The sequence below is a fragment of the Calonectris borealis genome, chromosome 2 (assembly GCF_964195595.1).
Source record: "Calonectris borealis chromosome 2, bCalBor7.hap1.2, whole genome shotgun sequence".
NCBI lineage: Eukaryota > Metazoa > Chordata > Aves > Procellariiformes > Procellariidae > Calonectris > Calonectris borealis.
In genome coordinates this window covers 152,013,208-152,026,679 of record NC_134313.1, presented here as the reverse complement: position 1 = coordinate 152,026,679, position 13,472 = coordinate 152,013,208, and the positions used below count along the sequence as shown (strand labels likewise).

The 13,472-nt window shown below is 37.8% G+C and overlaps 1 protein-coding gene across 2 annotated transcripts in view; it reads left to right on the top strand.

Moving 5' to 3' along the window:
* Positions 1–13,472, top strand: part of ARHGAP21 (Rho GTPase activating protein 21) — a 126,701-nt gene that overhangs the window by 83,927 nt on the left and 29,302 nt on the right. The window contains exons 6-8 of one of the 2 annotated variants that reach the window (XM_075143938.1): positions 349–403; positions 9,430–9,459; positions 10,953–12,900. In XM_075143938.1, coding sequence (XP_075000039.1) covers positions 349–403; positions 9,430–9,459; positions 10,953–12,900 — 2,033 coding nt within the window. The remainder of the gene's footprint in view (positions 1–348; positions 404–9,429; positions 9,460–10,952; positions 12,901–13,472) is intronic. The other variant, XM_075143937.1, reaches the window with a different exon arrangement.

Sequence of the window (13,472 nt, the reverse complement as noted above, 5' to 3'; positions counted from 1 at the left end):
GATTTGCCACCTTGCTTTGAGAAGCTCCAAACAACTAATGTACCTTAGAACTCGAGGGGGGGAAAAAAAAAAAGAGAACTGACAAAGACAGCATGTTGGCTTAATGCACTGGTTTTGCTGAAAATACAGATGTACTCTTCAGTCAGATTTCTGTTCTTCTCTTATTTGTGAAGACTCTAATGGAAATCAGTGTTTATTTCCGTTGTGTAATGTAATTTGACAGAGTAGCTGAGTGTGGGAGTTTTTGAATGGTTTTGGTCTATGGAAGTTAATGGATCATCTTTGTAATAAGAATTGAAAACCTCTTTTGAAAGTTCATGTGCTATGTTTTTTTCCCATTTCTTTCAGTGACAGCATATTGGAGCTTAGTGTTATGCCAAAAGATGAGGACATCCTTCAGTTGGTATGTTTATGAAGCTTATATTCAGACAGTATGTTGACTAAAGAAAAATGTCTTGCTGTCGGTTACAAAATCTTTGAACTGTGCTACCAGCAAATAATTAAAGAGTTAACATTTATCTCTCTGTTACTCCTTTAGATATTTTCCTACTTGCTTGCCATCCCTGAAATTTCAGAGGAATCCAAATATAGGGTAGAATACTTCTTCACGATATTTCTAGCATCTTGTTTAAAAAAAAAATCTTAGAATAGTGTTTGTATTTTTATTATTGTTTGGATTAGTTTCCTTATGTTAGATTCTATTAATTGGATTGCTTTCTTCAACTAGGTTGTCTAATTCTAAAGAAGTTGGGAATCATTACTAAATTTGAATTAAAAACCTAGCACATGGCGCTTAAAATAAGCTTTTGTTAATAACTCATTAATTGTCAATGGATTTTCAGGAAAGAAGCAAGGTGATGAATGCACTGAAGGTTATTACCAAATTTTTTTATTGTAACTGCTGTAAATATTTTATTACATTCGTGCCTATATGTTCTCAATTTGAACTGAGGTCCTGCATATATAGTGGGATAATTCATCTCCCACTTAGTGTCTCTAAGTCCAAAAGAGCTGTGAATAAAGTATGATGTATAAGTGAATATTGTGAAGAATTAGAAAAACACCTCGTGTATTGATATGCTCTAGTTTATTTTTAATTGGAAGTAGAGGAAAGGAGAAGACGACAAGCGGGGTAGACTTTCTGGTTAGTAGTTGGAAAATTGTATTTTCTAATCCACACAGAAATAGTAAGACTTGTCTTTAAATAACAGTTAAGAAAAACCTGTGGGTTTCAGTAGCTGTTTTCCAGTATTAAAGGACAAATTAATGGGTAAAGAAAAAAAACCAAGAAACTCTGTTTTGAGCTGAAGGTGAAGATAGAGGCTAGTATAGGAACTCAGCCACTTAGGCCAACAAGCCAAGATTATTAGAATAGAAGTGATATTTTGAGAACATTTGATAAAGAAATATTTCAGTAATCCAGTACAGAAAATGTTGGGGGCAGGGGATGAGTTTTGATTGCATGAATAAGTTGGAGGGAAAAGCTGGGTTGGGGTTTTTTTGAGGGAGAGGGAGGGTTAGGGTTGAGTTTTTTGTTTTGTTTTGGGTTTTGTTTTTGTTTTTTTTTTTAATTGGAACTGTGAATATGTAGAAATGCAGGAATACTTCTAACCTCTCAATGATCTGAACGGCCATATGCATCTAATGCGGTCTTACAACCATAACAGTCTAAGGATCTGGGCAAGGCAAGATTTGTAGGTTTATAGTTAAACCTTTGCGTTTGGCTGGGTTGAGAAGCGCTTAGGCACATCTTCCCTCTGCTAATGAAACACGAAGTGCAAGCTTCAGGTGAAGTGTAGATGAAAAACGGTTGGAATTTAACTTGTTTTATCAACAAGTGAGATAATGGGGGCAGAGGAAGAAAGAAAGACCTTGCCTTTGGGCTAGAGAAAGATATTAGTGAAAAGAAAATAAGGTCATTCTCCTGGAGGAGATTGAGGAGTAAAGGAAAGAGAAAAAATATCTGCCTCTGGGAGTTCTAGAAGAAAACTGGAGATATGTGTGGGAATAATTTCCAGGTGTCATTAAAAAAAAGTTTCTTTGAGTTGTAAGCTGTGGTAGACTTGTGAATGTTGTATTCCAGGGTCCTCTTTTGAAGATAGAAAGAGGGTTAGGTTTAACAGTTGGAGTCGTCATTTTGCAAAAAATGCTTTGCGTTGCCTCTGTAGCTTGTATAAGTTCCTTCTGACAGTTGTTTGTTTTGATACAACGTGGAGGAGTTGTGCTCCTGTTTACTACGATGCATTTGTTTGGGTAAAAGTGGGCTTGTCTTGAGGAATATCAGTTCCATGTAGGAAACTGCCAGAGGAAAGCTGTGAAGAGACAGATCTTTTCCATAGTCTGCAAGACTGAGCATTGCATGTACTTGGGCCTATTGGAAAAGACTTCTGATAGCTGCAGTCTGTTCATGCGGTTCTGTCATCGGCTGTGTTTTAGTATATATGTTTTCAGGTGTCAGTCTTTGAGGGCAGAGTTGCAACATGTGAAGATACAGACACAAATGAATTGCATCATACAGCAGAAGTCGTCAGTTATGGCCTAGTTTTCTCCTTTTTAGGACCACCACAGAGGAGGAAAAATCTTATTACTTCTAAAATAACAATGAGCAGTCTTTTGAGGCACAGTGTACCACTGTAACTTCGGTCAAATGAAAAATCTATGCAATTCCTCTGAAGATGGTGGTTATTAATTTTCAGCCTTTAGACGTTAAGATCTACTGTTTTCATTGCAAGATTTGGTGAAGAACTTTTCTCTACTCAAAGCTGAACACTGATGTTTATAATATTTTCAGAGTAACAACACAGAATGTTACTCCTTTCACTCCCCTTGAAAAGACAGTAACTTTTTATTTTCAGCTGAGAAACTGCATACTTCTTTGTTTTTCTATTTTTATCTTTGCGATTAATGCTGTATTAGTGTTTGTGGAAATCTTATGTCTAAATAAAATACAAACCTCAGAGCGAATCCTTATTCCTGAATGAAGTACAGCTTATATAAGTAAGCGATAACAATAATCTTTGTAGTGGTAGTGTCAGTGTAAGTGCAAAGTGAACAATAAATGGTAAGGTGCAGTGCCCTTATTAATCACTCGTTGTAAACTGTTGATGTTATATACTGGTACGCTGTAAAAGTAGAAGAACTCAAAGCACTACTGGATATTGTAGTAGGAGCTAATGAAAGGTTTATCTAGTGCAATGAGGATGAAATAGTTTCATTATATTCAGGAATGATGCTGGTTGTGACAAGTTTTACAGTACTTGGCAGTCTACTCCATGTGGTGCTAAGTGATTGCTAGGTTAACTACATAAAGAGCACAGTTGCCTGTTTCTATCCTTAGTTTGCTATTTATAAACCTTGAATTTAGTCTTCAGAAATATCCATGTATATCTGTGAGCCTCGTGGTATATTGGATTTCCTGAAAACAGGGCTTTAAATCCATTCATCAATAGTAACAATGAATTGGACCAATCCACAGGTCATCGCTCTCTGTGGCATGTGCACACTCCTTTCTTACATGGGAATTACATGTGAAAACCTGCCGTTAGTGAAGTCAGTGTCAGTCGTGTGGTTCACTGGCATGATCTTGGAAATGTCACTTTGGGGATGGGGGAAAGGGTATTTAAAACATGACAAAAACTTGAACTCTTGACAACTACAAAGGTGTTGGTGTCGTACTTTAACCCAGCAGGCAGCCAAACACCACACAGCCGCTCGCTGACTCCCCCCACCCCCCAGTGGGACAGGGAGAGAATCGGAAGGGTAAGAGTGAGAAAAACTCATGGGTTGAGATAAAGACAGTTTAATAGAACAGAAAAGGAAGGGAAAATAATAATAATGATGATGATGATAATGATAGAATATACAAAATGACTGATGCACAATGCAATTGCTCACCACACGCGCTGACCGATAACCAAGAAGCAGTCGCTACTTCCTGGAACACACTTACCATTCATATACTGAGCATAACGTCACATGGTATGGAATACCCCATTGGCCAGCTGGGACAGCTGTCCCGGCTATGCTCCCTCCCAGCCTCTTGTGCGCTTGCATGGAAGCTGAATGTCCTTGACTACCAGGGTACTTAGCAACAACTGAAAACATCAGTGTGTTATCAACATTCTTCTCATACTAAATCCAAAACACAGCACTAGGAAGAAATTTAACTCTATCCCAGCCAAAACCAGGACAGTTGGGGTTTTTTTCATGCTCTTCCTCAAATTTAAGATGAGTTTACTTAAAATAATCTCTTTTGATAATTTTGAAACATTTGTAGCTATGTAACCACTTTGAGACCATGAGGAGGAGGGAGGATTATTATTATAATATTATACTCTCCTCAGTGTTACAAGTTTGATATATCTATATACAATTTCTGTAGCATTCTCAACATTTTTCTGACTGAATTTTGGCATCTTGTGGGTTTTAGTACCACTGACTTCATACGAATGGGAAGAGACATTTAGGTCAACTACAAGTAGTTCCTTTTCTCAAGTCTATTTAATGGAATCATTGCTGTTTTGTAGCCTTTGGATAACAAATTTAATACTAAAAAGTTGTTCAAATTGTGACGCTTTTCAGTCATTCAGAAGCTTTTTGTGCTACACAGAAAATGCTGAATGTAAAGGTGCTCCCTAGACAGAGAAAATGGAAATTGCTAAGCCCGCTTATAGGTCAGCCTTATGATTCCTGTCAATAGGCTTTGTAGCGTCTAACGTGTATGTGTTAGGGTGTCCTTAGCATGCAGGATTTTTGGATCTTTTTTTTGAGGTATGTTCATGTTGGAATTTGCTTGTTTGCTAATCATTCCTTGTGTATGTAAAGAAGAATATAGCTTACAAGTCACTGAACTTTTAAGTATCAGGCACTTGAAAATATCACTCTCTTAAAAAATGCATCTTTAATATGATCTACATTGGAGCTGTTCATTTGGAAGGTTATTTGTAATGTAGCATATTAATGTTTATATATACGGTTCATTATATGTAAATATGTGTATCTACTTTGTGTATGTGTATGTAAACAAACGCGCTATAGGTAAGTTATCCTGATTTTTCATCTTTCATTTTCTGGCACTTCCCTCACTACCCCCTCAAAAGTTCATCTTTCCTAACTTTTATCCTACCTCCAACAGTTTCATTTCAAATAAGTTTTAAAAAAATCATTTCCTCATAGGAATTGCCCCAAAAGGTAGCAGGTTACTTCTAGTCCTAGGTATTGTCACCATTAAATTTTAGTAGCATACAAATCTGTTGAAACATGCCTTAGCGTTCCAGAAACGTCTCTGTAGTTTCATTTACAAAAAGATTTTATTTTTTTATTATCATTATTCGTTCTGTGAATAATGGTAAATGTGGAAATAAAAGGGGGCTGTTTACTACTATATGTTTTTGATACGTTTAGTTCCTTCTTGCATATCTTTTAATTTACATCTTAATCTTTCCTTAAAATTACAGACCATTGAAACTGCGTGTTGATAACTGAAAGTTGACCACGTTTGAACAGAAATGTTTCTCTTGTCATAGATAGTAGGGGAACAAAAAAAATCCTAGGTGGGAATGACCAGGAAAGCGAGTGAAATTGAAGCATGTCTTTTTCTTTTCTTCCTCTTTCTAGACAGGTGATATGGAAGTTTTCAGTAGATTGGGAGATCTGGACAGAAAAGAAGAGTTTGCTGCTTTGTCATTTCTGATACTTACAACTTTTATGGGGTTTGGCAGCTCTCAGGGCCTTGTAGTACCCTGAAATTGCCAGTAATGCATCTGTATTAAAAAATAAGAAAAAAGAAAAATAACTTATATAAGGAAATTTATTCTAGAGTTTTATATGCCCCAGTAACCTCATGCCTCTGAGTACAGGTCTGCCCACAGTCAACTTTAACAATATTGTCTTTTTTTTTTCCTGAGACCATCCAGTTGCATCAGACCTAATGGAGCAACGTGGCTGTTTCATTGGCAAACTGAAATATTTTCATTTGCTTTACTTTTAATAAATAGAGATGTTTTTCATAAGTAGCTGCATTTAGTCCAGAGTCTTGGAGTATTTGTTTACTCTCAGATTTTGTACTGAAGCAGTTACTGATGTGTGCAGAGATTAATATTAAAGCTCTGGCAGCAAGTACAATGGAAGGAGGGGTGTGGTGCAAAGACGTAGTGACCTAGAAGAGACTTAAACTTTGTTATCTGACATTGCATATGTCAGAAAATACCATTTGCATCAACTCTCCTTACTACTTCGATTTAGACTAATATTTACAAGAAAGTCTCTTACATAGCTTGTGTTTGGAAATTAAATTTCTTGGGCTTAAGGCATTAAATTTTATACACTAAAATTTCACTGCCATTGGGAAGAAAGGGTGTGCGGTTTTTTGAACTAATGTTATCTGACCGTAGTGTTTGCTGGGTGTTTCAGAGTAAAATGAAACCACTTGAGCTGTATTACTAACATTCTTGCCAGAGCAAACTATAACTGGAAAATTTTTCCTTTTAAGACAGCTGAAGGCCTTTTCTGGTGTGCTGTTCCTGTACTCATGCTAAATGTGAGAATAAGTTAGGACTGGGGAAGAGAAGAATTTAGTAGTAAAGAAACATAATCTGAAGCCAAACAGGTTGGAGAAGGAAGGAAGAATGCCTCAAGCTCAGTCTTGCAAGGTGTTGGGCACATTAGCTTCAGATTCATCAAAATGCTTATCTCCAATTTTGCAAGTAGTCCGATTGAAATCAGTGTTATTATTCATCCTTAAGTGAAGCGTAGTGGAGCATACTCGTTCTCAGAGAAGCATATGCCTATGTGCTTTTATGGATTTGGACTAAGTGGTGTAGGACATGGTTGGCTCAAGCTCTTGAAAGTACGGGGTTTTACCGTGATTCTTACTAAGAGGAATCCTTGTACGTCGGCTGTCATTATTCTAACATTAGTGGCATAAAATCAAGTGGGAAAAAATGCTAGCAAAATGCTTCAGCTGAATTTGAGGGTTAATAAAATATCTTGTAGAATGCTTTATTTGCTTAAAATTTATTTTGCATATCACACGGCATGAATGTATTACCTTACCAGTTAAACCCTTAATGTGCTAATGGTTATACAAATTCGCAGTCAGGAATTAATTCTTTGCCATAGGAGTTTGCAAACTTGGTGCAAACAAAACCAGATTGCAAAGTGGGGAAGAAACTGTACCCAGTAACTGGAAACATGCTGAGTTCTTACTGTAAGCGCAGCAGTTTTCTTCTAGTAATTGTTGCAGAGCTGTTATCCATCAAAGCTGTTAATGCCGTGCTAAATTGTTGTATTTGTATGGTAAGCTTTCTATAACTGCCATTGTTTTGAGAAGGTGGGAAAGAGCTCATAGAAGATCAAGACTGATTTTTTCGATCATGTTGGAACTTCTGGATAACTGCTGAGTTATAACCCAGCTCCTGTAGGAATTCAAGGGGCTTGACTGGTGTCTGAATCAGCATCAGGATATTTTAAAAAAATATTTTTTTTTTTTTAAGTTGGAAGGCTTTTTTTATTTTTAAGGCTTTTTAAAGACTTAAATTTAAGTCATACCCTAATGGCTTTTTTACGAGTATATCCTCTGTTGCAATCCCTTAGAGATTATGGGATTTAATTATTTCCACACACTGTATCATTTGAGGAACTAAAGGGAGAAGAGAGTAATATTCGAACTGTGTTTTATATATGGTTGCAAAATATGTTAAGTATTTAAAATAGTGTATCAATGCTAATAAGTATATTGGCGTACTTCACATTTTATAGTCTCTAAACCTCTTCTAAAAATTTAACCATCATCTGCTGGTTAAAGCAATTAGAATATTTCATAGTAAAAAGGCTGATAATGCATCATTCAGTGTGACATTATTCGGGACAGATCCGTGCATTTCTTTGTAAGTTGCAATATTCTTCTGTAGGCCCTTAATCAGAATTATGAAACAAAGATACTTAATATTCCTTTGTGGAAATGTCACAGCCCCTATATATAAACAACTTCTTTCTTGGAAGAAAGTTCAGCTTTGTTTCAGTGACTTCTTGGGAAGTGGGTGGAACGAGGTTGAAGGGAGAGCTACACTTTCTATCATCAAAACCTTTTTTCCAGTAACTCTGTCTTACCAAGAACTGGCAGTCTGTCTGTCAGGATATACCTGCAATCATGGAAACATACTCTTTATTGGGAGGAGGGGGGAGAAAGCCCAGATGATCTCATTTTGGACCCTGTGAGAATGCTGTCTTTTGAAGAAGATGTTTTTGTCAGGTTGGATGGGGCTCTGAGCAACCTGATCTAGTCGAAGATGTCCTTGCCCACGGCAGGGGGATTGGACTAAGATGACCTTTAAAGGTCCTTTCCAACCCAAACTATTCTATGATTCTGTTCTATGATTCTATGATAATATCTGTGATTAAATTTTGTCAAGAGCTGAGAACTGATTTTAAACTCATTTATAGTCTTCAGCTATGATCAGATCACACCAGTTTTGGAATTTAGCCTTTCAGCTGTCAAAGTCAATGAAGCATCGCTTGTCATGGGCATGTTTTACAAAAACATAAACACAGTGTATTTTATATTGGTGTAATGTGTGCATATCCCAGGTTTTGCAATGTTTTATCAGCTGTAGAAAGTAGTAATCGTTTTCTGATTGGGGGGGATGATTGTTTTTGTTTGTCTTGCATTCCAGTAGTCTCTTGCTCTACCTGTTTTCTGGGTCTTCAGCATCTTTTCCGATTTTCTTTTTTTTTTTTTTTTTTAAATTCTTACAGCCTGTCAAGATCTTAAATAGCCATTTATTTGAAGATTTAGAAATATTTATCTTTGTATGTTCCTTCCCTCCTTTAAATGTGCCAGTGGAAACCTGGCTTGATTTTTACTATGAGTGGAGGAAAAAAAATACAAATCACATGAGTAGAGTGTTTCTGCAGCATCATTCCTCTAATTTCAGATGTACAGCATGAAAGCAGCTGCAGTCAGCTGACAGCTTGTGGTCATGTTCAGATATACGTGGGGAAGGGGCGTGCTGTTTTAAATGCATAATAAAGTCGTCGTTTCGTCACCAGGAAGCAGGGATTGTAGCAGCCCAGGGGAAATGAGAGGCAGTAATGTTGCTGTAGTGGAAGGGAAGTCCTGTTGCCTAGAGCCAGAGCTCTTTGCAGGCAGCTGTAGGGATGCACCAAGGCAAAATGGCACAAATGTATTTTGCTTTCTGTAAGGGTAGAGGATAAATGCGAGGAGCAGATGAAAGCCTGAGATGGATATGCTCACAAGGAGAGTGAAGTTATTTTTTTTTATGCTCTACTGCCCTTTACCTCTGTTGGTACCTTCCAGTGAAATCAGTATAGTTGTATTTTTAGCTTCCTGTATCCAACATCAATATGACAACATAATTCTGTCTTTACATCTGTAAGCAGCTTTTACTATGTTTTCCTGTTTTCTGCCAGCTGCAGTTTACAAAGGATGTCAGAGCACTGGTAAGAAATGTACAGTAGCCATTTCTCTGATGGTTTTGCAAGGCATGTTTTTCTTAATGATTTGTGAGAAGCAAGAATATGAAACAGCAAGTTTGTTGGAAATGAGCTAGATAGTCTGAGCTGAATTTTCTTCATAATGCTAATCTCTTAATTTTTGGTTTGTGCCTGTGTTTTTTGATCGGTTTTCTCTCAGTGTGCTTTAATATTTCGCACTTCACATGCTTGGTGTAACATTGCAGCAGTATTGTAAATGCCTCGCCCTCCTCTGTACTTTGCTCTGTATTAATTTTATGGCTGCACTTGGGCTTTTATAACCTGTCTAGGTTCAGACAGGGCACATTGATATTCTGGAATTCAGCATGTTATGATTTGGACAGGAAATGCTGTGATATGATACCACGCCTAAGCGTGTAAAAGCCCTGAGAAATCATTTTAATCTTCTGTTGCATTGGCAGGCTCTGCGTTGGCTCTTTATTTCATTATGTTTAAACTGAACGAAGTCATGCTAAAGTTTTTCAATAATAGGATATTGTTTAAGTATGCTGTATGCTTCTCATTGATTTATTACTTTGAATGTTCTGTTAATTTCACAATGATAAATGCTGCTTTTCTAAAAGGCTACAGAAATACATTAAGTATAATATAACTGTTTTTTCTCAGGAGTCAGGCTCTTAAAAATAAAGGTGCAAATAAATGCGTTAAGGAAATTAATTTGAGATTTTAGTTTGTGTTTTAATAGTGTGTGGACAGTAGTGGGTATGTATGAATTTTCATACTGTTTGTGCCTTGAAGTTAAAAATGTTACATATTAATATTTTTGCAGTAAGATTTGTGTGCTATGTACTAGCTGTCTCCTGTAAAATGTAAGATGACTTAGAGGGTGTTGGCTCACAACAAAGATGTTACTGCTTCAATTTATTCATTTTATGTTTAGGAACAGTAGCTTTTATGTAGAAGACATCTTAGAGGAGTATGTGTATGTATATTTGTGTGTACTTTTCATATGTACTACATTAAGTGAATAGAGTTCTTTTATAGAATAGAGTGAATAGAGAATTTTCTAGTGCAGCATTTTAACCTGTCAATTGCTGTGTAATTCTGGTTTCCAGCAATGTGAAGCTTAAATGGGAAGAATGTGTGAAGCATCATGATAGAAGGCAAAATTAAGGGGGAGAAAAATACTGTGGTTTGTGCTCATGGATTTTTGGGAAACCAGTGCCCTACCTGCAGTATTTCCTAGAATTGGTCATCAGTTCAGTTTTTTAATTGTTGAGGGAGGGAATGTGTGTAATGATTTTGCTTATTGTGCTTCTGCTCACTAAGGGAATGGAATGGAATGCTATTTTTATCTTTTTAACTAACATTTTATCTAAAATGATAGTGCGAATTTTGTACTTGTGTTTCCTCTCTTGAAGCTTGATTGTGCAAATGCTAGATGGTGAACTTTTCCATCTCCCTCACTGCTGAATACTCACTTAATCTTCTCTTCACAGGCATATTCCCAAGATGCCTACCTGAAAGGCAACGAAGCCTACAGTGGTAATGCCCATAATATACCTGAACCACCACCAATATGTTATCCACGCCTGACATCCACAGCTTCTGTTATGGCACAAGCTGGTGACAAGCTATCTTCTGACTTCTCGCTGGGGAAACAGCAAGTCAGTAGACCAGTACGGGCATTGACACAGCCAGAGAGGGCCTACAGAATGGAAATACAAGTGCCTCCATCACCAACAGACATTGCAAAATCAAATACAGCTGTGTGTGTTTGCAATGAAACTGTAAGGACTGTTATTGTGCCTTCTGAGAAGGCTGTAGATTTGCCATCTTGCAGAAATAATCATGTTGGTCCATCACACAGGACAGAGGAAGTAAGATATGGCTTAAAAGATCAAACCAGTCTAAAAGCACGGACCACGTCACCGTCTTCTTCGGTGTCCACTGCCATTGTACTTCCCCAGACTCCAATAACAAGGCCAGTTGATCCAACTGGAACACTAAGTAAAGCTTCAAATTATGTAGTATGTCCAGAAGGAATCCCAAGCACTAGACCTGCTCAAGCCACAGACTCGCCCTCGGTCTCTACTAATCATTACAGTTCTCCAACATCCCACCAGCATATAGACTGGAAGACCTATAAAACTTACAAAGAGTACATTGATAATAGGCGCATGCACATGTATGGCTCCCGAACAATACAGGAAAGGTTAGATAGTTTAAGAGCAGCTTCTCAGAATACAACTGATTATAATCAAGTGGTGCCAAATCGCACTGCTTCACAGGTACGGCGCAGGAGCACCTCTCACGACAGGGTTCCACAGTCTGTTCAGATCCGACAGAGAAGTGTATCCCAGGAAAGACTTGAAGATCCCGTGTTGATGAAAGAGTGGCCACGAAGTGCTTCACAAGATACTCTAACTTCACCTTCAGTTAATGCTAGGAATCACAGGGCTCGGTCATGGGATTATCTCAGCAAACAGGGTGAAGTGCTAGAAAATTTTCATTCTGAGAATCTGATTGCAGATACTAATGGAGATAGGAGAAAGACTTACAAGTGGACAGGGTTTACCGAACAAGATGATCGGCGAGGTATTTATGAGAGATCTAGGCAGCATGCATTTCATATGTCCCTTCGAGGTCAAAATTTTTCTATGGCTCCGAGTGCTTATATTTCAGACAACAGGAGAACAGGTAGTAGAGCTTCTCTGCCTGGCTCTCATTTTCAGAAAGTTCCACCAGATATAAAAATGTTACAGCCTTCCCGAGATTTGCAAACGCCTGGGGGAGTTTCAAAACCTACAAATGTTTCACAAGAGAGATTGTCTCTCACACCAGCCAGAAGTTCTAAAAGTAGCTCTTTGAAGAACTCTGCTCCCTATGCAGCAAAACCATCGTTTGCCCTTAACCAGGGCCTGGATGCTATTGCCAGCAAAGACCAAAGAACAATAAATCACTTGCATCAGAGTGGTCTGTTAAACCAACAGTCAAGGATCCGAGCAGAAGATGCCCCAGATCACAAAACAGAAACTGGCAAAACCATCCAAACCTCCTCTCTGTCTCCAGCTTCCCCCAAACTTGTTCAGCCAACAAGTGAGAGTTCAACTACCTCTGACAACGTAGATGGTTCCATCAGACAAAAGATTCATGATTTCGAAAGGGAAAATGTCCATGAGTCTGAAATTCTGCAAACGGATGTTCAGGAGAATGACAAAGACACAGTGGTCATGCGGGACAAATCACCTTCTGGCCACCAAACTCCACAGCCTTTGAGGCATCAGTCCTACATTCTTGCTGTAAATGACCAAGAGGCAACCTCGGACACTACCTGTTGGTTACCTAATGATGCTCGGAGAGAAGTCCACATAAAAAGAATAGAAGAAAGGAAAGCATCAGGTTCCAGCCCACCTGGTGACTCCTTGGCTTCTATTCCGTTTATTGGTGAGTTGAACTATTCCAGTGTACATAAAATGCTTTTCTCTGCTAAAGATGATGGAGAGCACCATGCCAGGTAGCTGATGACTGTTCCTGTAAACCCTGAGGTTGGGAGGCACAGGAGTTCTTTTCTCACCTAGAGTAATATTAGGTTGGTAAAACTAAAAATATTCTTCAGTGGAGGAAAAAAATGTTCTCTTTTGTTTGGAGTCCTGAAGGATCAATGTAAAAAAGTCTACAGTGATTTAATATTTTTCTAGAATTTTCTTAACCCCCTGGGGAAGTCTATATTATATAAATGCGTCTGGTTATCACTCCACATAATGCTCTGATGTTATGTATATGGCCAACTAGCGTTTGCAGCACCTTTCAAAATATTTTTACTTCTGTAGTATAAAATATATGTGGAATCTAGTAAAGAGAGAATATGGATGCAAATCCATATAAGGGTGATCTGTGAAAAAAAGTTTGTCAGCTGAATAGGTAAGGTGAAAGCTTTCTGAGACAGATCTGGGATAGAGAAAAGCTGTTTCAGGTGAAAGAATGGCAGTAAAATGAAGTGAGTTTGCAAGTAAAGA